This window comes from Cervus elaphus, chromosome 24 (assembly GCF_910594005.1).
Source record: "Cervus elaphus chromosome 24, mCerEla1.1, whole genome shotgun sequence".
Lineage (NCBI taxonomy): Eukaryota > Metazoa > Chordata > Mammalia > Artiodactyla > Cervidae > Cervus > Cervus elaphus.
In genome coordinates this window covers 62,381,616-62,405,503 of record NC_057838.1, presented here as the reverse complement: position 1 = coordinate 62,405,503, position 23,888 = coordinate 62,381,616, and the positions used below count along the sequence as shown (strand labels likewise).

Sequence of the window (23,888 nt, the reverse complement as noted above, 5' to 3'; positions counted from 1 at the left end):
CACCGCCTCAGGGGGTTTTGCCTACATTCACACCTCATCCCCATCACACCCCTTGGAGCAAGATGGGAAGACGGCGGGGCTCCTTCTCTCACCCACCGGCTCCTCTTGGCAGCTCTGGGGCCTCGCTCGGGTCTGGGGAGGGGCACATCACCCCAGAATTGGTCAGCAGGGCAGGAGTCTGGGATTCCCCGAAGTGGCAGGAATAAGACTCCCCCGGCCACAGCAGGGGCAGGTCAGGTACCGACAAGAAAACCTGCCGAGAGAGGCCGGGACACCGTTGGAGCCCCCGGGCAGCAGATCAGGCTCCGTGTACAGGTGCTTGGTGTGGGCAGGCACCTGCGGCCACCAGCCCCCAGGGGTCACAAGCACCGCCCCCCCAGCCTGGGTTAGTAACAGGGCCCCGCGTGCTCTGGTCTTCACCTCCCTCCTCTCCTCACGGCTGATGTTGGCAGGACTCAAGGCTGCCACGCGCAGACATCCCGGCTCAGGCTGGAAACTCCACAGCCACCGCTCTGACCCCCGACCCCGAGAGCACTCGGAACGGCGACTGCACCTGGACGAGAAGGACCAGTGTCCACCCGTGACCCTCATGGGGCCACTGGCAGTTCACGGGGCAGGGACACCTACAATCCTAGGGACCTGGGCAAGATCCTCAAAGGGGCCATGGCATGCCTGGCAAATCAGGGTGGAGGATGGGATTGGCACATCCAAGGGTCAAAGGTGGAGAGTCAACGGCCAAGGACAGGGAACCCTGGAGACAGGGCAAGAGACTAGGAGCATTGCGGGCGGGAGGCTGGGGCTGGGGTGGGGATGGTGGGGGGCACTGACCTCCCGAGGAGCACACACCACCCACAGTATGGGTCCCTGTGAGCAAGGCAGGATGCACAGTCCAGGTGCTGAGCACAGGAGGCCACGGGAACCTTGAGAAGCTACAGCAGCAAAGAAGACTTGAGGCCAGCAATCCAAGTGTCGGCGGCTCCCCCACATACAGGGCCCCAGTTCCCTAAAGGGCCCTCCCAGCAGCCACGCCCTCCCTGGCTGGTGCCAGGCACTCACCGTGCTCTGGGTCATGACATACAGGTGCTCGAAGGCCCCATCAAAGATGAGGTCTCTGCTCACCGCAGACCCCTGCTGGACGATCTGCGTGGAGTACGGTTGGCCATCGCTCCCTGGGCCCAAGTAGACCTGAGATCAGAGACCACAGGGTCTGAGGCCCAAGACCCGCCCTGCTCTCCCCAGTAAAGTAATTCACAGGTAGAATTTCCTCCTAGGCAGTACAGGTCATTACCACCCAACCCCGGGGTGGGAGTGGGGGTATCTCGGGTAAACGCCATCCGGCCCCAGAAAGAGGAACACAGGTCATCTCCCTCAGCCTGGGGCCAGAGACACACAATAGATCTCACGTTGTAGCCCCAGGGGGTCCCATGCATAGCTCTGCCCAGGCTGGGTCCCCAGCAGTCCATCCCTTCCAGATCTGAGGCAGGGCCCAGTACCTCCTGTGGACTCACCCTGTGTAGCTGCCCTTGACTGTCACCCAGGAAAGCAATGGTGTGTCCATCTTCTACAGTGATCGCCACGGCTGTCAGCTGGACCCCTGGCCACTCCAGAACCGGCGTGGCTTCCAGGGGGACACGGCTGGCCATGGGGCTGGGCGTGTGGTCTGAGCCACAAGGATATGCATCCAGAGTGTCCTGCAGGCAGCCAGAAGCCCAAGTTAGGCCCTCCCCAGATCCCCTCCATCCTCCCTAAACAACCCCATCCCCTCTCCCAGCATCTCTGCTAGTTCTGGGCTCTCCCACAGCCGCATCCTTGGTCCTGCCCCAGTGGCTTCCCTCCACAGTCTGCAGCAGCTCCATCACCTCTTGTGATCCCCACATGTCTGGGGGCCCCACTTTCTCCCATCCCTGGCCTGGGAGCTGCTTCCTCCAGTTCATTCACAAGCCTTCCCCCGGACCATTCTTCCAAAACTTCTTCCAGCCTGCATCCTTCTCTCCACGTCCACTAACCTGGGTCCCCTCCCCCCTCTCACTGAGTCAGTCTCCCTATATGCAGCTTCTACCCTTTTCATCCAACCTGCATGCGTGCTAAGTCGCTTCGGTCAGGTCTGTCTCTTTGCAACCCCATGGACTGTAGTCCACCAGGCTCCTCTGTCCATGGGACTTCCCAGGCAAGAATACTGGAGTGGGTCGCCATACCTCCTCTAGGACATCTTCCCCACCCAAGGATTGAACCTGCATCTCTTATGTCTCCTGCACTGGCAGGCAGATTCTTTACCACTAACGCCATCTGGGAAGTGTTCACCCATCCTGAGACGAGAGTCAAACAAGTCTCAACAAGTCTGAACCTCACTTGCCTCTCTCTCTCAAGAAACTTTAAACAATAGAGTCCAACCTCGCCACATTCTGGGTCCCTGCCCCATACCCTTGACCCTCAAACACACTTTTAGTCCACCTACCCAAATGCCATCCCTTCGGTGCCAGGTCCAAGCACAGCCCTGCACAGTTGGTCTCTGTCCCCGCTGAATGCCACTCTTACCGTAAGGTACCCCTCCATCGCCCAGACACAAAGGAATCACTTAACATCCACCGACCTGACCAGTACATGCCTGCCCAGTGGCCTCAGACAGGGAAGGGCTGGCCAGCTCCAGGACTTACCACGGGCAGCTGAGCACAGTCGGAGTTGACGTCATACTCGATGTAGGCCACCTCAGCCCCATCCTCCGCACGGCCCTCCCGGGTGTAGCAGGCGTCACGGGTGCGATTAGCAAGGTGATCCACCTCATCCAGGGGGAAGGCGCAGAGTGCCGATGCGCCAGTTGTCCCGGCAGCTGCCAATGGGGGTCGGCCCACAGTCGGGGGAGCGGCCGAGGAGAAGGCCACGAAGAGCACCTCGCCCTGGGCCACCTCCGCGGACACGGCCACGGCCGCAGCCTGGATGAGCCCGTAGCGGCCCCCCTGACAGGCCAGGGGCAGCTCCACGTAGGAGTAGTAGTGCTGATCCCGGAGGCACACGCGGGACACGTAGGCGCGGAAGGCTCGCGACTGAGCCTGCAGGTCCCGCCGAAGGAACAGGAAGTAGGCGCTGGCCCTGCGCGCGAAGGCGCTCACGAAGTGATGGCTGTACTCCGAGAGGCGGCCCACGGCAAGCTTGGCCGTCTCCTCGTAAGAGAAGGCGGCCTGGGGGTCCGGGGGCTGTAAGGCCCGGGTGGTGATGGGCGGGATGCCGCCCCCCACGCCTCGGCTAGTGTAGCCTCGCCCCACAAAGAGGAGGGGCTCCCCAGACGGGCCCTGGGCCACCAGTCCCACTGTGCTGACGGTGGGGTCGTTGGCGGCCACATACTGGGTGTCCCCTGGCCGCTCCGGCCGCAGCAGCAGCTGCCCGAGCTGCCCCAGGCGCCGCTGCTCACAGACCCCCTGGTGCACGCTGCCACACACCACCAGGGCGCCTGGGCTCACCAGGAGCAGCTGGTTCAGGTTGCTGGTGGGCTGCGCCTGGGGGCACTCGTCTGGCATCACAGGGGGCAGGCAGTCCCTGCTGTCCAGCACCGGGCCAGTGGACACGTTGGCCTCCAGCTGCAGTTCGGGGCTCAGCTGGAACAAGAAGTTGGTGGCTCCGAGGTAGAGGGTGCCTGAGGTGGGGTCTCGAGCCAGGTGCTGCAGACGCGTACCGTTGGGGGTGAAAGCCGTCGGTGGTGGGGGCTGGAGGGCGAGGACCCACCCGGCCCAGAGCGCCTGGAGGAGAGCTAGGCCGAGGGCAGGCATGGTCACCTGGCAGGGAGACAGAGAGCTTGAGCAGGGCTTGGGTGGCCGCCTGAGCACCGTGGGACCACTGGTGAGAAAGAGGGCTGTGCCACTGCCAAGATGCCCCTCCCAACCCAGCGAGGACCAGGCTGAGACGGCACCGCGGTTACGAGGACCGCAGGACCACACACTAGCAAGGGCTCAGCAGACGCTGTCCTGGAAACGTCAACATTGCCCGTTCTCTGTATCACTCTCTCAGGAGACCGGCAACCCCCACCCCTCACCTAGCCTGCCCACTATCAACACAGGGTCCAAGGATGAGGAGCTAGAGAGGCAGAGATGCGGGAAACATCCTGCTCCTGGGGACCAGGGCCTGGAAGGGGCAGGAGAGCCAGGGGATGGGAGGAAGGGACCCAGAAAGCCCCTCTGCATGGATGTCAGTTTCCTGGGCAGGAAATGAGAGGGTGAGATCCCATGGGCCACCTGCATGTTACAGCAGGGCAAGAATTGGGTATTTCAGGAATCCAGAAGGGTAATAAGCAGAGAACCAACAGACCAGAGAGATGAGGGGGTCAAGGCTGCCACGGACAGGGCCTAAACGGCTGGACCCCAGCTTGGAGAGCCCCCAGTAGAGGTGGGAGTCCCACACCTGGGTGAGAGGCCAGGCTCACCTGGCAGGGCCAGCTGGATCAGGAGACAACGGCATGCCCCGAGTGCGAGTCACCTAGCCGGGGAGAGAGCAGAGCATGGAGCTGGGGGCTGGGCGGCAGGCACGTGGGCCCCCCACCATGGAGCCAGCACAAAGGTACCCCTCCCCGCTGCCCAGTCTGCGAGTGGAGCTGGGCCCAGCCTGGCCCTCGGCCACCAAACACATTCCACAGGGGACGCCTCCTCAGAGCGCATGGGAGGGGGAGGGCAGCGGAACCAGGCATCCTCGGGGCCTGGGAAAGGGCAGCTAAGGAGAAGCTGCGTGGCTGGCAGGACCCAGTCCGGCCCCCACTTTGGTCCTGTCCCCCCCTACAGCCCGCCCTCAGCATCTCCCATTCTTGCCCTCTGCCCAAACTCTGCCCTCTCAGGGCGCCCAGGTACATGCCCTGACCACAGGCCTGGGCCGAGCCTCGCCCCAGGCTGCCACCAGCACATAAGCACATTCATGCTCCCACACACCAAGAAGCATACACACCACCCACCCTGCATGCCCACACCGACACCCAAAGACATGGGCGCGAGCACACACCTAGATGCATGCACACACCGCCTGTACATACGAGCCAGAGACACATACCCGGAAGCACACCCCACAAAGACACACTTACCCACCCACCCAAGACATACACACCACCACCCACATCCAGACCCCACACAGACAGACTCACACACACTTCCCTGGTTCGAGCCCTAAGTCCTCGAGGGCTCTGGAAGCCAGGCCATCATCTCTTGCTATTTCCTCTCCTGCAGGTCAGAGCAGAGTGGGAGGTGGAGGGGGCAGGGGGGTGGTCCTAGAGGAAGTCACCAGACGTGTACCCCACATCCCCTGAAACTTCCCAGACCTTAAGGGCCTGCTCTCCTCACAATCCCCCTCCCTGCAGGCTCCATCTGAAGCCTGGGGAGACCAGGAAACCATGACACCACCTTGCTAAAACCTGGCTGGTCTCCAGCCTGGAGCACCAGGGTGGGTAAAGCGCTGGGGACCGGCAAGCTGTGAGACGCTATTCCTGCTTGTTTGTGTCCAGGCCACATGGCCCGGCCCCTCCTGCCACCCGGCTGCCAGTCTGCTGGTGCTCCTCTGAGAGCTTCCCAGGGTCCAGGTTGGCTCCTCCCAGCTGAGGCCCCCCCAGCGGGGTGCTCCTGAGGGTGGCCCAGAGGGAGCAGGGCTGGGCGTAAGGCTTGGAGGAAGGTCCAGCGAGGAGCTGTGGCCACAGCCCGGCTGGGCACTGCTCCCAAAATAGCTTGGGGGTTTCCATTTTTAGTGTGCAGAGAACAGGGCAGCTCTATGGGACCGGGAACAAGGCAGCCACTGTTTGCCACCGAGGGGGCAGGGGGAGGGGGGCGGCAGGGAGAGTCGTGAACCCGGCGAGAAGCCCAGGACTATGGCAAGGCCAGGCTTCCCAGGAGCCCCCCACTTGTTTCCAAGGCATGGAGGGGAAAGTTTCTTCCCCCGGGAAGACGGGGTCTGCCTGAGGATGGGCAAAGGCCGGCTGCTACGCTCAGCTACTGCTCGGTCCCTCCCATCGCCTCCCGCCAAGGGACGCGCCTTGGGCAGAGGGTCTGTCCCACCATTCGCTTACAAACATTTGCTCAGCGCTGACTTCATGCCAGAGTTCTCCAGCCCTCAAGGGGCAGCCACCAAGGCACTCCCTACATGTAAAATCACAACTGGGTCGAGTGGCCCACAGGAAGCCGATGGGCAGGACCCAAACAGCTTCTGACAAAGTCACATCGCAGGCTGGAGGCTGACCCCCGCTGGGAAAAGTGTCAGCCTTCTTCAATCACTGCCATGGGGCCGAGCCACCCTCGCCCTTCCCTACATACCATGGGTGGGAAGAAAAGAAGGGCGGTGACATTTTTCTCCTTATCGGCCACATATTTCACTTCACCTCGGCCACAGAGCAGCCTCCGGCCCCTTGGGTGCACCTCTCCCCACCTCAGGGGGACTTCAAGCAGAATCTGAGGCTGTCCCTCTCTCCAGTGTCTTTGGAGGCACCCCCCGAGGCCCGGAGGATAAAGGTCAAGCCCTTCCGTCCACACTCCTGTGCGATCCTTGCCAGGGCTCCCCCACACATGCTCTTCGTTCCTGCCAGGCAGAACTGCTCATCACACTCCTCCACGCTCACTCCCTATTACATGAGGTGCCCAACCGTCACCTCCCATCAAAGGCCTCGCTGTCCCCCAGGCTCCTGAGAAGCCCACCACGTGTGGTCGGCGGGCATCCCCAGCCACCACCCTGGTGTACATTGCAGCTCTGCCTTGGGTTCTCTAAGCCTCAGATTTCCCATCTGGAGAATGGGAGGCAGGACTGCTCTGATCATTCAACATGATATGGTGTGTGCCTGGCACGCGAGGCACCAACCAAGGCCACTTTTCTCCCTGTTTCACTCTCCTACTCCTGCAATTCCTTAAAGGCAGAGAATGTGACTTCTAATTCCGAGGCCCCGGTAAGCAGGACAGACAGCATTGAGCAGGTGCTCCTTGAATGTTGGAAAGAACCATCATTTTACAGCCAAGAAAACTCAGCCAGCAGGGGAGATACGGAGCCCACAACCCACTCCAAGCCACTCAGCTTCTCGAAGGACACAGTTGTCAGCCCCACTTTTATTAATGACTACGCCAGAGCAGACTGAAAAGGCTGCTTTGGAGCTCGGCCTTCAGTCCCCAACTTATACAACTAAGAACTCTTCCCCCTCCCCTTCCCCCCACATCTCAAGCTCCAGCTAGAGTCAAAGCCTAGCTCTTCTGGGCCCCCATCTCTGGACCGATTCAGCAGGGCCCAAGGCCGCCTAACTTCTGCCTGCAAAGAACAAGCACAGCCTCCTGGACCTGGGGCTGTCCTCGCCAACCAAAAGGGCATATAAACTCAGCCCTTGAAACTGGGAGAGTGTTCATATCCCAGCCCTCTTCACCGGAGTCGCCGGGATTGGTGCAAAATCGGCCTTTCCTTTCGGCCCTCTCGCTGGGCTCCCAGGGTGCTCCCAGAAGTTATTCATTGACAGCATCAGAGTGCAGAGTGCCTGCCCTGTTGTCCGTGTTGAGCCGGGGTAGGGGCGGGGTGGGGGGCACCATTTACCAGTGAGGACTCAGCGAGCGCTCATCAATCACCCACCGTCTGGGTGCGGGGTGGGGGGCTCCCCCTCTGGGGGTGCGTGGCAGGGGGAATCCCAGTCTGCCTTTTGTCAGTCGCGCCGAGTACCGCCTGGAAGGGCTGTTACTGCGGAGGGGAAGCCTGGACCTCCCCGTTGCTCTTCCCCGACCCTCCTCCCTCCTCCCTGACCAGGGCAAGGACCCCCCCAGTGGTCCTGGGAGGGCGGGGAAGAGGCCGGCCGGTCCCCGGCTGAGGCGGCGGCGGCGAGGAGGGGGCGCGGAGGAGCGGCTCCACCTCCTCTGTCTCCCAATCGCGTTACAGGCGGAGCCGCCAGAGTTTCCCTTCGCGCGGAGAAGTGTGGTCCCAACTCTCCGGATCGAAGCCGCCCACCACTCACCCCGGGCCGACTCGGCCCGGCGGCATCGCGGCTCCAGGCCCGTCCACCCCGGGGACGCGTCGCCCCGGCCCCACCGCCCAGGCCCCGGGCCCCGCACTCACCACCCGGCCGGGCCCCGCGGGACGAGCGCGCCGAGGCGGGCGCCGGCCGCTCCGGGTTCGGGATCTGCGCGCGCGGCGGCCTCCCCGCGTCCCCGGCTGCACCCCCCCCCCCCCGCCCCGCCACCCCCCGGAGGTGGGTCTGGCGGAGCCGCAGCTGTTACCCGGAGACCGAGGGGCGGAAAACTGCGCCCGCCGCCCGCCCCGCCCGCCGCGGCGCTGCCACCGCCGGGAACAAAGGAGACAAAGCTGCGTCGGCCGGGCCCGGCTCCGCTCCTTCCCCCCCCCCGCGCCCGCCGGGCCGCCCTCCCCCCGCCCGCCGCCCAGGCCAGGCCGGAAGCAGCCGGGAGAGCCGGGCGCGCGGCCCCGAGCCGCCCGGGACCCCGCATTCCAGCCCTCCCGGCTCTGCACTAGCCGAGGGCGGGGGACTCGACCCCTCGCTCGCTAGGGGGGCGGACGGTGGGGGGAGGGGAGGGAGAAGGCTGGCTGCACCCCGGCGGTTGCCAAGGCAACGTGGATGGCGGCGGGAGGAGCGCGCAGAGCCGAGCCGCGGGACCGGCTGCCCCACCCCGCCCTGTCCCCGCCGGGCCTCACCTGCGCGCCGCGCTGGAGCCGAATTGGGAGCCCTCCGGCACGGGAGGGGCCGGACGGCGGGGGCTGGGGGGTTGGGGTCCCGCTCTGCACCCCGACGTGTGGCGGTGCTTCGCCCGGGCCTCCGCCTGCCTGCATGCCAGCGCCCGGTGGGACCCACGCCCGTCACCTGCCCCACCAACCTCCGCCAGCCACCACCCCCGCTCTCCGGGGCCCCCGAGCTCCCTCTTAACCTGTCCAGTACCTGGCTCCTGTGGTCATCCTGCTCCAACTTTCTTTACCTGAACTCCGGGGCGCCTGGTTTCTGCCCACCGGTCCTACTCCCGGGACTCTCAAACGGCCAAGCTCTCCTTCCGGCCCCCACCTCTGGCTGTGCGGGAAGAGCGCCGGCTTTGGGGTTGGGCCTGGGTTTGAGCCATCACTGAGCCAAGAAACCTGACCCCTGCCCCCCAAACACACATGCTTGTTTGCTCACCGCCAAGCGGAGGTGATGCCACACCTAGCCGCGCTGAGAGAGGAGGGCCCACCGCTGCAAACTTGCACAAGCTAGGGCGCATTTCCTCCCTTTCCTCCCAAACCTGTACCCGGACCCGCCCCAAGCTGAGGTGCCCTGGGCAAGTCTAGACTCCCTCACCTGTAAATACGTCACCCTTCCAGAGGCACACCTGGGTTCTCTCCTGAGGCCCAGGTGTGCCCTCTGCAGGGCCCTTCAGGCTTGGCTCCCTGCAAACTCAGGAGCCAGCACTTAGTCCATCCTCTTAGGACTTCCGGTGGGTTTTGGCTCTCAGCCACTGGGACAGCCGCCTGGGAGGCAAAATTTGTCACACACCCTGAAAGTTCCCAGAGCCTCTGCAGGCTTGGCGGGAGCCTCAATCAGGTTTACATCATCCACACTGGCTGCTGTGGAAAGAGCTAAACGTCAGGCACCCTCTCCCCACCTGCCGCCCATGAGTGTGCCTTCACTCTCACATACCTGGCTCTGCCTTCCGAGTTGTCCCTCCCCAGCTCCTCGGCTTGCTCCCCGGACCTCCAACCTCTCTTCCAACATCTGGGTCCAGGATTCAGCACTCTGTCTGCACCAGAATGACACCCTTTCCCCAGTTCCCTTGTCTCTGGACATCACAGACCCCAGGTGCTATCTGGCCTTCTGGGTCGCCCACTCCATTCTCTAACATTATGCTCCACACCCATCACCACCTCAGTCAAACTGGTGTGCCCCAAGGCCCTCAGCCACCTTGCCTCGCCTTCCTGTGCAGCTTGTGGGGGTATTGGGTGGCCCTTCCATGTGCCTGGAATCCTCCCCTCCCCAGACCCATTCACTCAAGTGCACACCCCTTAGGACCCACCTCACCTACCTAGGTTTAGGACCTAGGATTTCCAAACCCCACAACACCCCTCATCTATAGACAGATAGGGTGTCTCCTACCCCACGAGGAGGATGAACATCCCAAGTGCAGAGGTCATTTTATTCCACGCCCTCCAAAGGAATCATTACAAAAAGAAAACAAGGCCACAGATGGAGTGACCAGACGATCAGAGGTTCACTGCATCCATGGGGCCACTGGCCAGGGCTGAGCACAGGCTCCCAAGAAGGGCAGGATCTCATGGAAGCATTTCTGCTTCCACAGGCCTCTGCCGTGCGTCAGCTCTGCTCAACCTGCTGACCCACCTCGTTGCGTCCTGAAAGGAGGGCGGGTTCTTCAGACTCACCGTGCGAGCAGAGCGCCTCCTCGCTGCTCCTGTTTACTCAAGGACACACAAGGCCACCCATGGCCATTCGGCCCAGGAGGTCAAAGGCTGCTGTTCTCCACTGAGAAGGAAGAGGTCAAGGGTTCTCGGTTCAGTACGCCTCCGTGCCCCCCGAGCTGTACCTCCCACCTCTGGGAGGTCCCTCCCCATCACTGCCTTACCGCTCACACTGCTGATGGGCTGAGCTCTGCCCAGGGGTGGAGAGGCCATCCCTAGGCTGTGTGTGAGATGACACCCCGCCTAAGTGGCGCTCCAGCAGGGAACCAGATTGGTCACCAAATCCCTGTAATTCTGTCCCCAGCAGTATTTACCAACCATTCCCCCAATCCCTGTTCCCTGCTCTCCTCTGATCAATCCTCCAGTGTTAGAACCAGGAAGTTCTCTCCAACATGGCAGAGAAAGTGATTCAAAAGACAGGCCGTGACCATGGTCACAAGTGAGTGGCGGCAAGCCAAGTTTTATTCACTGGAAATCATGAGCCATCTGACACAGGTGGGTTGGACAAGTGGAGGACAGGCCCAGAAATCCGAAATGAAAATCAAGGCCTGGGATGGGGGGTGGGGGGGCCAGTGTATCCAAAATGGTCTCGAACCAAGGGCCAGATCAAGAGATGAGAGAGGAACTGTAAGGGGGGTGATTATTATCTTACTTTCAGGCCCAATCCTCGAGTTCCAAATCTGAATGTTCAATGGACAAAACTCAGTCTCACATACACTACTTTAAATAAGACAAAATGAAAGACTTTTAATAAGACAAAATTGAAAGACGTGAGGACAAATATTTGCTAGTTAACGTCAATTAGTGTTGCCTAAAAAGCAAAGGATGTCTGCCGGTGAGGTCAGACTCAGGCCGAGTACACCCCCGGAAGTTCACTTCATTGCTTCATTCTCTAACTAAATCCACATCCATACCCCCTCCCTCTGGAGGAGGGTCCAGGGGGCTAGCTGGCCCTGAACAGCATATAAAGTACAGGCAGGATGGCCACAAACGTCGCACAGGTGACCAGCGTGCCACAGACGGTGTTCCTATTGACCTGGGCTTCCAGCCTCTGCTCCGTGTCCGACAGCGCCATGATCACGCTCCCCTGTTCCAGCAGGGAAACAGGCAGAGCCCCGTCTGCAGACTCCACCAGGCCTGGGTGTGCTGCAGCCTTTGCGAGCTGAACCACCCCAGCCACTTGGCTCATGGTCTTTTCCAGGCCATCAAGCTGCTCTCGTAAACCCTCTAGACGTGAACGGACCTGCCTAGAATGGCTGAGCTGCTCTCTCAAGGCAGCTGAAAGGACATCTGTGTCTCTGTCTCGGGTTGGGGAAGAACCTGCCTGGGACAAAGAGCTCTGCGCGATCCCAGCTTGCACCAGGCCCTTCAGGTCTGCCACGAGGTCACGGAGGTCCCTCTGCTGGAGCGAGTAGCTGGATGCCTGTTCGCGGATGGCTTCCTGGAGGCTCACAGGCCCCTTCTGGGCCTCCAGGAGCAAAGCCTTCAACTCCTGGAGCCGCACGCGGTTCACGTAGGTGGATCCAGCCACACCGATCAAGGCCCCCAGGACTGACCCGATGAGCGACCAGTTCTTGGTCCTCTCCGCCCGAGTGCGCTCCTTCTCATGGCTTTCCCGCACAGCTGCAGAGAAGAGGGAGAACTTCTCTCGCTCAGAGTCTTCCGCGCGCAGGTAGGTCATACGAAGCCGCTTCTCCTCCTGCGGAAGCAAAACTGTCATGTAGCAGCGACCTGGACCAGCAGCCTCCAGCGGAAGTCCCACGACCACATCCCTGGAGCTTGGCTTCAGGCCTGGCACGGATTACATGCTCCATAAACACACTGAGTGAGGGCAGCGTTAAGTCTGGATGGGTAGGGGGAGCCAAGGAACCGGGGATGGTCCAGGTGAGCGGTGCTATCCTCCCCGGGCAGTCGTGGGTCTGACCGGACATGCAAGGGGGTCTCCAGACTGTGTCGATCAGAAGGGAAGTGTCTGGCGCTCTCCGGGAGGCCCTCTCCATGGTGCTCCCTCCCAATAATCTGGGGCCCAGAGTATACTAGACGGCTGGTCCCAGTTCTCCAGGAGTGGAGAGGGTGGAAGGCACTGGAGCCCTGGAGCCCGGTCTCTCCCCAGGGTCTTCTGGTTTACCTCCTCACCAGGTCTCTGACCCCCAGGCCCATCAGAGCGCCCACCTCGCCCCTCCACACCCTGCAGCCCAGGGTCCCCATCCAGGCGAGGAAGGAGCTACCTGCAGCATCCTGTGCTCCAGAGTGGCCAGCTCCAGGTACTGGTTATCGTCTCTGGAGATGCGGTCCAGGCGGTCCCTCACCTCCTTCAGCTTGGTCTGCTGACCCTCCAAGTCCTCGCGAGCCTCCCGGACAAGCCCTCGAGCCACCATGAACACTTTTTCTGCCTGCAGTGAGAACAACAGAAGTCGCCTGCCCCTTTCTCCACACCCACAACAGGGTCCTCTCCACTCCCAACCAGACGCGGCTGAGAAGAGGTCAGGAGGGGATGTCAGTGCAGAGGCTGGAAAGAGAGTCCCTCGGACACACAATCCTGGTTCACCCAGTGGTCCTCAGGGTGCAGGCCCGGGCCTTTAATTGGCTTCCTGGGTGTTACCTTAGCTACACCTCCCAACATCACCGAACGCCGTGACAGGCATCGCCAGGCCTCCAGTCAACAGGCTGAGAAACCCTGGCTCAGCCAAAGTCATGGCCTCCGAGGGGAGAGACAGCACTGCACCTCAATACCTCCGGCTGAACCCCAGGTTTTTCCCACCCCACTACAGTGGTCTGTGCCAGGGTGGGAAACAAGATTGTTGTTCAGTCGCTCAGTCGTGTCTGACTCTTTGCGACCCCGTGGACTGCAGCATGCCAGGCTTCCCTGTTCTTCACTATCTTCTAGAGTTTGCTCAAACTCATGTCCATTGAGTCTATGATGCCAGAGGTGGCGGAACGCAATTCCCCTGCCACAGAGGATTGGACAACCAGAGGCAGTTCTCCCCACCTCACAGTCTGATTAATTCCCAGGGCCTCCACCTTCACGAGGGATGCTTTAATCACAGTCAGGACTCTGAGGACCTTGTAACCCTCCAGGCAACTCTCACCACCAACCCCCAAAACAGTCAACGAAGGAAGTATTTGCTGGCCCAAGATGTTAATGGCCCAGAACCCCCTGGTACACAGCATACACAGCAATTTGTTTCAATGAGGAACAGGGGGCCCTTCACCCTGGTAGTATCAAACCCGGCCGTAATGTGAGAAACAACTCAGCTCCCCCTCCTAGTGGTATGTGTTCAAGGACAGACCAATCTGGACGTGGCTGTGGCTGGTCATTTATTTGGCAGTAGCCTCCAGGCCACACTGCCTGGGTCAGAGGGCAGGGCCAAACCCCAGCTCCCGTCCTCACCTCGGTGACGTTTCCCTGGGCCTCTCGAACCTCATTGAGTCCCACAAACTCTTCATATCTGTCCCACCAAGTCTTGGCCGTGGAGGACGCCCGCTGCCGAATGCTGTGGCCCAGGGCTGCTCCTAGTGCGGTGAGGCGGTGGTACAGCCCCAGGGCCACCTCCTCGGGCCTCTTCTCTCTGGGCTGGCTGGGGCCGTGGCTGCAGAGAGTCCTGGCCAGAAAGAGGTCCCTCCGCACCAGTACGGGAGACACACCCCCGACGTGCTGCATGGCCAACACACGGCTGCGCCCTGTCATCCGGAGATCTGTGGGGAGAGGCCAGATAAAGGCAGGGCTCAAGTCGGGTCTCATGCCTGAGAGACAGTTCTGAACTGAAGACTCTCCATTAAAAAGTCCAAACTGGGGACTTCCTGGGTGGTGGCGCTGTGGCTAAGAATCCAACTGCCAATGCAGAAGACACGGGTTCGATCCCTGATTGGGGAAGATTCCACGTGCCATGGAGCAACTAAGCCCGTGTGCCACACAAGTACATGTACACGTGTGCAGCAAATACTGAAGCCCGTGAGCCTAGAGCCTGTGCTCTGCAACAAGAGGAGCCACTGCAATGAGAAGCCCCCAAACTGCAGCAACGAGTAGCCCTGGCTCTCTGCAACTAGAAAAAGCCTGTGCAAAGCAACAGAGACCCAGGGTGGCCAAAATAAATAAATAAATATATATATATATATTTTTTTTTAAAGCCCAAACTGTTGGGCCCGGAGAGGACAGCCACTAGGGTCAGGGTTTGCCAGGTGCTCTCCTGGACGATGGAGCACGTCAGGGAAGAACATACTTAGGAACCCAAGCCTCCCATCTCCCTCCAGGATGCCACGAGCCAGACCCTCCCATCCACCCACCTGCCTGCATCCCCAGGTCTGCAGGAGAAGACTGGTGGCCAGTTTTCGGATAACCTCAAAGATTCTTTTTTTTTTTTTTTTTTCCTGATATGGGCCATTTTAAAGTCTTTATTGAATTTGTGACAATATTCCTTATGCTTTGGTTTTTTGGCCTACTGAATTTGTTACAATATTGCTTCTGTTTTCTGTTTTGCTTTTTTGGCCATGAGGTATGTGGCATCTCAGCTCCGGACCAGGGATCCAACCTGCACCCTGTGCATTGGAAAGCGAGGTCTTAGCCACTGGGCCACCAGGGAAGTCCCTCACAGAAAATTCTGAAACCTGTGTTGTGTCCATGCTAACAGAGCCCCGCAAGGATTCACAAAGACTGCCAGGGAAACTGTGGAATCAACTGAGGGGATTTGGGGAAAGATTTCTGTAAATGACTATCAAAACCAGCTTCCCGAACTCCCTGAGGACTGTCTCCAAACAGGGAAGCAGTTTCATTTCTGTTCCAGGGCACAGGTCATTCATGTCCCAGGGCAGAAAACTCCCCCCTCAAGAGACAATTCCGGGGTAAAAACAAAGCAAAACCAAACCGCTCGGATTGCTTCATAGAGGACAGACAGCTCTTCTGAGGTTCCCAGCAAACCCTCCTTCTGCCCTCCAAGCCCAGACATTCCAGGTGACCAACTCCCAGTCTCACATGTCTCACTTTCCATAAGCTTTCTTCCTCCTCCCCAACCCCGGGAACTGCCCAACAGGTTAGGTTTCTTTAATCTTTCCCTTTTCAGCCTTGCTCTGATGTTTGGGCCCCCCACAACGCCTACTCGTCTGGTACCTGAACGGCACAAGGAGTCTCCCATCAGCCAGGCAGGCCTGGCCTGGGCCCTAGGGCAGGAATGATGCTGAGGACCCAGAAGAGAGAACCAGGGGACCCTCGCTCTCAGCAAACCCTGCCCCCAGAGCACCCTGCCCCCAAGTACTGACTGTGGCTGTCCGAGTGACACCTGGGACTCAAAGGACCGGACCAGAGAGAGGAGAGCTGAGGGAGCGGGGGACAGGAAGACAAACTAGCAGAGCTCCGATTACAGAGAAAAGTGCTTCCGGATGTAAGGTGATCTCAGCCTCTCACCCCAGGGCCCCCTCCCCACGGTGCCATAGAGAAGCTCAGAGCCTCTTGGAAACACAGTTGGTTGGGTCGGGGCGTGTGTCCTGGCAAAAGCCCGAGCTGAGAGCCACAGAAAGGGAACATCCCTATGACAGTGGCTCCAAGCTGGTGCTGCACCCGAACCCCAAATGCCCCAGGGAGTACAGGCCATCCATGCCCCAGGGGTCGGGCAAGCCTCCAGGGCCTCAAGGCCAGCGCTCACTGCTCACAAACTGTGGCCCACAACATTCCTGCAGGTGCGCCCCCATCAAAACAAAGCGTGCAGCCTTGTGGACCTGGCCACTGCCGCACTGGCTGTCGCTACTTCCTAGCCCTCTTCTCTCTTGATCCCGCCTGACCAACAAGCCGGCTCTCCTGAAAGCCTGCAGAACCTCCCCCTTGTTGCATCCAGCAGCTGCTACTCAGATTTCTCCTCCAGCACCTCTGCAGCTTTCAGCACCTTCTCAATCTGAAATCACTGCCCCACCTCCTCAGATCCCTCCAACCTTCTCAACCTCCCCTCCTGGCTCCTCTTCTATCAGCAGCACATTCCTGGATCCCAGGAAGGTCACTCATCCCGGGCAGAGAAGACAGCTCCAGCCTCCTACGCGGTCTTGGCTTCCTCCCCTGCCCCTCACAGCTGACTTCACAGGGGAGGCTCTGTTAACTTGTAAGTCAGATCACACCCCTCGGGTAAAAACCCTGAGAGTTCCCCAGTCAGCTGGCGTGAATGCCAGTCCTGCCAATGGCCAACAAGGCCCGGTCCTCTCAGCCCGATCCCCTTTCTTCTCTCCATCACTGTAAGAACCCCACCACACTGAACGTGATCCCGCCCCAGGGTCTGTTCCCCGCCGCTTCCTCTGCCTGGACCACTTCTCCTCCACCAGTCCAGCCCCTTCACGCCTACATCTGCTCAAACATCACCTCTTGATAAGGCCTTTCCTGACAACTCCCTCCTTCACCACCATCAGACTCCTTCGTTTTCTCCATCAGACACACACGTTGCCTTCTTCCTGTGTGCCTCGCCCCTCACCCGAACAGAACCCTGGAGAGAGCAGGGACGCGGCTTCAGGAGGGGACACACCAATGACTCCCAAGTGGCTCCCCGACGCCAGGCCTCCTCTCAGCCTCCCACCACCACCCCCGCCCCTGTCTCCCAGCTCCTCCCCACTGAGATGTCTCATAGGCCCCTCGACCAGCAAAGGGAAGACATTCCTGGCAGAGAGAAAAAGTGGAACAGGGCTTGACGTCGTCTAAAATCTGCAGGGCTACCTGTGCAGCCGGAAAGCAGTAGAGGAGAGGAGAGTGGGGAAAGCTGGACAGGCAGACAGAGGCCAAAGCAAGCAGGGTCTGGGTCAGGTTCAGAAACTTGCCTCTCCAAATCCATTCTCCTGCTCCATCCAGACGACTGTCTCCTACCAACTGCCCTCTCCTCAAACCTCCATCAGCAGCACCTCATGCTCACCTGCAGCTGATGGTTGGTTTCACTTCTCACCCAGAAAATGTTTTAAAATTGGAAGAGAATGTCCATTAACTCCTACCGCATCTTCGCACCTGCCCGTGTCTGTCTCATCCCCACCTTCTCTTACTCCTCAGGATGAAAACTTCCTGCTTAGGGAAGGCCATGCCGTGCTCCAGGTCCCATATCCTCTCCCCTCCTCAGACACAGCTCGGCTCGGGAATTGATGCGACCACCCCACCCCCACCCCAGCAACTGCCCCGCTTCTCTGCTCCTCTTTACTCTCTGACAGAGCGCCTGCACCAGCTCTCTGCAGGTCCTCTTCTCTTGTTCTCACTTAACCCCCTCTCTGATCTGGCCTTCACTCCCACCGGGCCAGTGGCACTGCTCTTGTTCCGGTCATTCCCACATGCCTAAAACCAATGATCAGTTTCCTCCTCATCTCACTTGCCCTGTGCCTTATGATAGCTTCCTCCTTCTTAAACCACCTTCTCTTCTTGGCTTCCAGTCCCCACTCATTTCCACAACCTCTCCACATGGTGTCCCAGGGCTCTGTCCTCAGTCTCCTCTTTCATCCAGTCTTGTGACTTGAAAAACCAGCTACAAAAATATTCTGTGATTGTAGGGATGGTTGCGCAAGACTGTAAATACACTAAAACCACTGAACTGTACGCATTAGGTAGGTGAATTGTACGGCTGCATGCCTGCTGAGTCACTTCGGTCCTGTCCTACTCTTTGTGACCCCATGGACTGTAGCCCGCCAGGCTCCTCTGTCCATGAGATTCTCTAGTCAAGAAAACTGGAGTGGGTTGCCATGCCCTTCTCCAGGAGATCTTCCCAACCTCAGGATCAAGCCTGCGGCTCCTGCACTGCAGGCAGATTCTTTACCACTGAGCCACCGGGGAAGCCGGAAGTATAGGGTTATGTAAATCATATCTCAATAAAGCTGTCACTGGAAAACAAACAGGGCTTTCCTGGTGGCTCAGTGGTGAGGAATCCGCCTGCCGATGCAGGAGACACAAGTTCGATCCCTAGTCTGGGAAGATCCCGAGGCGCAAGTAGGCCTACACACCACAACTACTAAGCCAGTGCTCTAGAGCCCCGAAGCCACAACTACTGAAACCCACAAACCCGCTGGCACTAGAGCCCACACACTGCAACTAGAGAGTAGCCCCCACTCGCCTCAACAGAGAAAAGCCCACGCAGCAAGGAAGATCCAGCACAGCCAAAAAAAACACAGAACTCCCTGTTAGACCAGTGCTTAGGACTTGGAAGCTTTCACTGTCAGGGCCTGTGTTCAATCCCTGGCTGGGGAACCTCAATCCAAAAAGCTACATGGTGTGGCCAAAAATAAATTTAAAAAAAACATACAAGCAAACTGTATTCAGGCCTCTCTAGTCCACATCTTTTTGAATCCCAGGCTCATTTACTAAACTGCCCAATCCAGCTCTCTGCTAGGAAGGCTGATGGGAATCTTCCTCTCCCAAAGCTGCCTTTACCACAGCTCAGAGATGGAAACTCCAAGTCCCATTCAGGCTCAAACTCTCACGTCATTGCTCACTTTGCTTTCTCTCCCTCCTCACAGCCAGTCCGTTAGCAAATGTCACCTCCACCTCTGAAACTAAATTCAGATTCCCTCTTCCTCTTGCCCCTGCCCCTGCCACCCCAAGTGCCCAAGTGAAAGTTGCTCAGTCATGCCCAACTCTTTGCGACCCCATGGACTATACAGTCCATGGAATTCTCCAGGCCAGAATACTGGAGTGGGTAGCCTTTCCCTTCTCCAGGGGATCTTCCCAACCAGGGATCGAACCCAGGTCTCCCGCATTGCAGGTGGATTCTTTACCAGCTGAGCCACAAGGGAAGCCCTAGTCCCAAAGGTCAACGTCTTTTGCCTGGGTTATCCTAAGAGCCTCTGACAGATGTCTGTGCTTCTACTCTGGCCCCTACTGTCAGAGCAGGCAGTGGTCCTTTCAAAACACAGGTCAGACCATCTCTCTCTCTGCTCAAGTCCTGCAGTGGTTTCCCCCTTTCTCTCAAGGTAAAAGCCAAAATCCTTTCCAAGGCCTACATGGCATCCACCTCCTGGCCCTCATCATTCTGTCCTCTCACCTCATCTCCAATCAGTCTCCCTTTCCCCACTCTGTTCCAGTTACGTGGACCTTTTCTCCCAGTTTTTGTGAGATAAAACTGACATACACCATCACATAAATTTAAGATATACAATGTGATGACGTGACAAATGTACAGATAGCTAGATGTCTACCACATTAAGCTTAGCTGACACATCTTTCACTTCACAAAGTTCCCATATAATTCCAGGCTTTCTGACGCTGCTCCTACACACTAAGCTACTCCCACCTCAGGACCCTGACGCCTCCTGGTCGCTATCTGCGCGCTTGCTCTCTTCTCTTTTTTCAAGTCCTGCTCAAATGTCACAGCCGTGCACTCCCACTCCAGGACGCCTTACCCACTCTGTTTTATTTTTCCCCAGACAACTATCACAGGATCCGTGCTTTGCATTTCACGTATTCACCGATAGTCTGTCTTACTCAACAGAATGGCAGCTCTGCCAGGGCAGGCACTGTTTTGTTCATTAATGCAGCTTAAGTGCCTAAAGTACTACCTGCGTCTGCTACACGCTCAACAAAAAAAAGTACTGGATGAATAAACAGAATTTGCAAAATGTCGCACTCCGAGCTATATTATAAAACTCCTTCTGGGAGCCTCCAAAGCTCTAGAACCGGTGATCTAGCCGCCCCCACCCCCCACCTACTTCCCTCACATCTCCCTCCACTGTGCTTTCCTAGGTTCCAGCGATGCACCTAGCTTCAAGGCCTTTGCACAAGCCCATCCCTCTACCTGCAGTGCTTTCCCTGTGCTTTTCCAGGCTTAGCGCTTGCAACTTAAGCATCCCTCGCGGCTTCCGGACTCTCCCCGGGAAGGACATCCCCCGGCCCCAGTACCTGACGCGCTTTGCGCCGCAACCCCCAAGGAGCGCCCGCCACTCAGTTGATCGCCGACCCTTTAGGGCCCGCCTCCCGGAGGACCGCTTCCGGCAGGAGCTCAACTTCCGCGTCAGGAGCCAATCAGCGAGCCCGCGTGGAGGTATAGGCGCAGGCGGCTGGAACGGGGAGCTCCGCTTCCGGTGGCAGGGTCTGGGGAAGGGGCGGCAGGCGCCATGTCGGGCCGCGAAGGTAAGTATGTAGGGACGATGGAGTGGGTCAGGGCGCAGAGGGTCGAGAGCCGGCGGGGGGCAGGTTGAGCGGGCTTGTGTCTCACGCAGGTGGCAAGAAGAAGCCCCTGAAGCAGCCCAAGAAGCAAGCCAAGGAGATGGACGAGGTGAGGGCGGGCGCAGAGGCGTGGGCGGGCGCGGAGGGACTGGGTAATCCGCTTGCAATGAACCCGCTTTGCCCTCTCCCTAGGAAGATAAGGCATTCAAGCAGAAGCAGAAGGAGGAGCAGAAGAAACTCGAGGAGCTAAAAGCAAAGGCCGCGGGGAAAGGCCCCCTGGGTAAGTGAGGGCGGGATAGACATCAAACCGGACAAACGCGTGAGCATCAGTCTGGATACGGTCCCGAGCAGAGCAGGTCAGTGTCCTGCCTCGTGGATGAGCTGCAAGTTCTCTGCTCCTGTCCACTGCGGTGGATGGTTCCAGCCAGGCTTGGATTCGCAGCAGCGGGACGGGCTGAGAGCCAGACCCAGTATGGGCTTCTCTTGCTTAGGGAAGTGGCAGAAATGGAAATACAGAAATATACCTCACACAAGTTAGTGTAGTTGAGTTTCCAGATATTCTCTACAGTTTCTTGCTCCAAATCCGTACTTCATTACTACTTTGTTGCTTATAACATTTCTTGACTACTCATATAATTAAAAGTCTAGCAAATACTTTTGCACCCTGAGTTTTCACTGCTGGATGTGCCTAGGCTAATGGATAAAGTCCAGGCTTCTTGGCGTGCTGCTGGTGTGGTTTTTTTTTTTGTTTTTTGTTTTTAATTTTTTATTAGTTGGAGGCTAATTACTTCACAACATTTCAGTGGGTTTTGTCATACATTGATATGAATCAGCCATAGATTTACACGTATTCCCCATCCCGATTCCCCCTCCCTGTTGGTGTGTTTTTAAACTTAATTCTCTACCATTCTGTCTCTTCTCCCTTTGTGTAAGAGGAGTTGATTACATATCAAAATATTTTTCAAAACTCATCAGTCGTTGTATTTTATGCTTTTTAAATCCTGTTTACACTCATCAAAATAGGGATTGTTTTCTCAGCAGTTGTCTATACCCTACAGCATCATTGGGGTTCCCTAGATGGCCCAGTGGTAAAGAATCCTCTTACCAATACAGGTGATGAAAGAGAGGAGAATTCAATCCTTGGGCCAGGAATATCCCCTGGAGTAGGAAATGGCAACCCACTCCAGTATTCTTGCCTGGAAAATCCCATGGACAGAGGAAACTGTCGGGCTACAGTCCATGGGGTCGCAGAGTGTGACAGGACTAAACACGAGCAGCATGCACATTTAAAGTTTATTGTGAAAAAAAAAAAAATAAAGTTTATTTTGTCACAGCCCATTGGACTTTCATTCCTATATTAGGTATGCTTAATTCTATAACTGTTTGTTAAATTACCTACCGTGTGTTACTTGTAAATTGGGTAAAATAAAGGTATTGAGTAAATCACATCCCAGGATCATAATATATATGGTAGTGTGGTATGTGACAGGTAACAATATGGACTTAGGAAGTCACGCTTCCTAGGTTGGAATCTTGGCTTTGTTGCATACCAGTTTATAACTTTGAACAGTATCTAACACTGAGACTTTGTTATCTGTAAAATGGGTTGAGGGGATGCGGATTAAGTGAGCCAGTCTGAAATACCCAACACAGTTGAGATTCAGATCAGTGCACAGCCATTACTTGTGCTCTGTCTTTATTCTCATTCACCACCTTATTCATTTTTGCTCGGAAATAACTGGTAAAGCCCTGTGCATGCTTGTGTCACAAAAATGCCCAGTACAAGAGCTGGTCCTTATTATTTAATAGGATCCATGGTAGGCCCCTGAGGCTTCAACCATAGAGATTGTGTTTTTCATTGGTTGAGACTTTTTTTTCCTTTTGCAGCCACTGGTGGAATTAAGAAATCTGGCAAAAAGTAAGCTGTTCCCTTGCGCCTGAGGCAGTGATGACCCTTAGTTCCATTCCTGTTTAAACACCTGGATTCCCTACCATGATATCTGTTGCCGCCTATAGCTAGAATGATGTGTTGTCTTGGAACCTATTGTACATTTAACAATAAACTTTTGTAAAAAAAAAACAAAACACTTGGTTCATCTTGTCTTTAGATCTTCTCAGCCATTTCTACCTTAGCTATGAGATCTATATAAGCCCAGTCCAGAGTCCTGCCAAAGTGTGTTCTTAAGTCTGTGTTCTATCCTGATTTCTCTACCACCTTAATAAGGTTGTGCATCTGTTCATGTAAGGAACCTGCTGTGTGCAAGCTGGACATCCGCCAGTGAACAATTCCTCTTGTCAAGGCACTTCTCTGTTGTTAGAGGGGAGTGAATCTGTAAGGACTAAGCTTACTCTGAAGCACCCAGGTCTGCATTTCCACTAGGGCTTTAAAAGATCCTTGTTAGATTCCCATCTCTTATCCCCCCCACCCCTAACTCAATCCATCGGCAAAATTAAATCTGGACTCTTCATACTTAATACTAATGCCACCACATCTTCCTTCTAACCCTAAAATCCCTCACCTGAATATTATAGTCACATCAAAGTTTGTCTTTCTCTCCCTACCCTTGCTTCCCAACAGCTAGTGCTTACTCAGAACCTAGAGTAATCTCTGAACCGTAAAGTTATACTTTGTTTCCCCTTGACTGAGAATTCCTCTGTAGCTTCTTAGAGCCAAAAAAAAAAAAGTCCCCACAATGACCAGAGAGGCATTAAGGGGTCTGGATGCAGCTCTCTACCCTCTGTTATCTACTAGATTAATCCCTGTGATCCATCTTGAGCCATGGAGACCTACATTCCAAGCAAGTTTTCTCTTTACTGTTTTCACCTATTAGAAACTCTTCCTTAGTCCTCCTGTCTCTCAACCCTGTTTCCTTTTTTTACTCCTGACACTTGTTGATTATCTACCACTTTTGACTCCCAAGAAGGGTAGATTGCTGGAGGACAGAGACCATAATGTGCTAAATGCATATGTATTGAAACAGTTTAGATGCACAAGTCTAGACTTCACTTCTAGGATCTAGACACAACTATGGGAATAATGCTAATATCACTAATGTGTTTTCCAGAAGGGCCCTGAGATTTTGCTGAGTCAAAACTGGAAAAGATTTTCATAGATTGAAACTTGTATTACAGCTCTAATGTACTTGATACTAGTCGTAAAAGAGAAACGTCCCCCTTTGGTTGTCTCCCGGAAAGGTACACGGCCAGCAGCGTCCTCTTTGGACTTCAGGGATTCCCTGTGGGACTTGCCAGCTGGTACCCCTCCCTGTGCTGCTGCGAATAACGCTTCGGAGAGCCAGAACTAGGACACTGCCGCTGAGATGAGGCTACTGCTCTTTTATTTGGTGGAACTCAGTCTGCACTTAACGAAGTATAATCTTGTGTTTTTACGAGACCAGAGACTTGGAGCAATTAA

General features: G+C 56.9%; 2 protein-coding genes and 1 long non-coding RNA gene across 16 annotated transcripts in view; 1 reads left to right on the top strand and 2 right to left on the bottom strand.

Annotated features, from left to right (window-relative positions):
- Positions 1–9,004, bottom strand: part of PLXNB1 (plexin B1) — a 30,104-nt gene extending 21,100 nt beyond the window's left edge. The window contains exons 1-9 of one of the 10 annotated variants that reach the window (XM_043885709.1): positions 8,038–8,101; positions 5,117–5,192; positions 4,412–4,464; positions 2,655–3,767; positions 1,509–1,691; positions 1,057–1,185; positions 829–929; positions 421–553; positions 97–253 (exon numbers count right to left, since the gene is read on the bottom strand). In XM_043885709.1, coding sequence (XP_043741644.1) covers positions 97–253; positions 421–553; positions 829–929; positions 1,057–1,185; positions 1,509–1,691; positions 2,655–3,761 — 1,810 coding nt within the window. In that variant the 5' untranslated portion in view covers positions 3,762–3,767; positions 4,412–4,464; positions 5,117–5,192; positions 8,038–8,101. Of the gene's footprint in view, positions 1–96; positions 254–420; positions 554–828; positions 930–1,056; positions 1,186–1,508; positions 1,692–2,654; positions 3,768–4,411; positions 4,465–5,116; positions 5,342–5,372; positions 7,095–7,524; positions 7,971–8,037; positions 8,173–8,198; positions 8,300–8,869 lie in introns of those variants that run through there. The other 9 variants (XM_043885708.1, XM_043885710.1, XM_043885711.1 and 6 more) reach the window with 9 other exon arrangements.
- A 2,085-nt stretch (positions 9,005–11,089) lies between these two features.
- Positions 11,090–20,343, bottom strand: CCDC51 (coiled-coil domain containing 51). 5 transcript variants are annotated; one of them, XM_043885720.1, is made up of 5 exons: positions 20,103–20,205; positions 17,158–17,271; positions 13,763–14,067; positions 12,600–12,764; positions 11,090–12,070 (listed from the first exon to the last, which is right to left on the bottom strand). In XM_043885720.1, exons 3-5 carry the CDS (start codon positions 14,057–14,059, stop codon positions 11,315–11,317), a joined length of 1,218 nt encoding a protein of 405 aa, XP_043741655.1. In that variant the 5' UTR covers positions 14,060–14,067; positions 17,158–17,271; positions 20,103–20,205; the 3' UTR covers positions 11,090–11,314. The 5 variants fall into 5 exon arrangements, with proteins under 5 accessions (XP_043741655.1, XP_043741653.1, XP_043741652.1 ...); XM_043885718.1 differs by lacking the exons at positions 17,158–17,271; positions 20,103–20,205 and adding an exon at positions 20,207–20,343; XM_043885717.1 differs by lacking the exon at positions 17,158–17,271 and having other exon boundaries at positions 20,103–20,260.
- Positions 20,344–20,351: 8 nt separating this feature from the next.
- Positions 20,352–22,558, top strand: LOC122682707. The gene is made up of 4 exons (XR_006337484.1): positions 20,352–20,437; positions 20,527–20,582; positions 20,666–20,753; positions 22,361–22,558. It is a non-coding gene; the product is annotated as an uncharacterized LOC122682707 (long non-coding RNA).
- Positions 22,559–23,888: the final 1,330 nt, after the last annotated feature.

Bases quoted from the DNA above. Each gene is read 5' to 3' on its own strand.
- CCDC51 (XM_043885717.1), bottom strand. From the start codon at position 20,190: ATGTCCTTCCCGGGGAGAGTCCGGAAGCCGCGAGGGATGCTTAAGTTG. The intron at 14,068-20,102 runs GTAGAGGGATGG...CTCTCCCCACAG, and splicing joins GCACAGGGAAAGCACTGCAG to ATCTCCGGATGACAGGGCGC. The intron at 12,765-13,762 runs GTGAGGACGGGA...TTCTCACTGCAG, and splicing joins CCCAGGGAAACGTCACCGAG to GCAGAAAAAGTGTTCATGGT.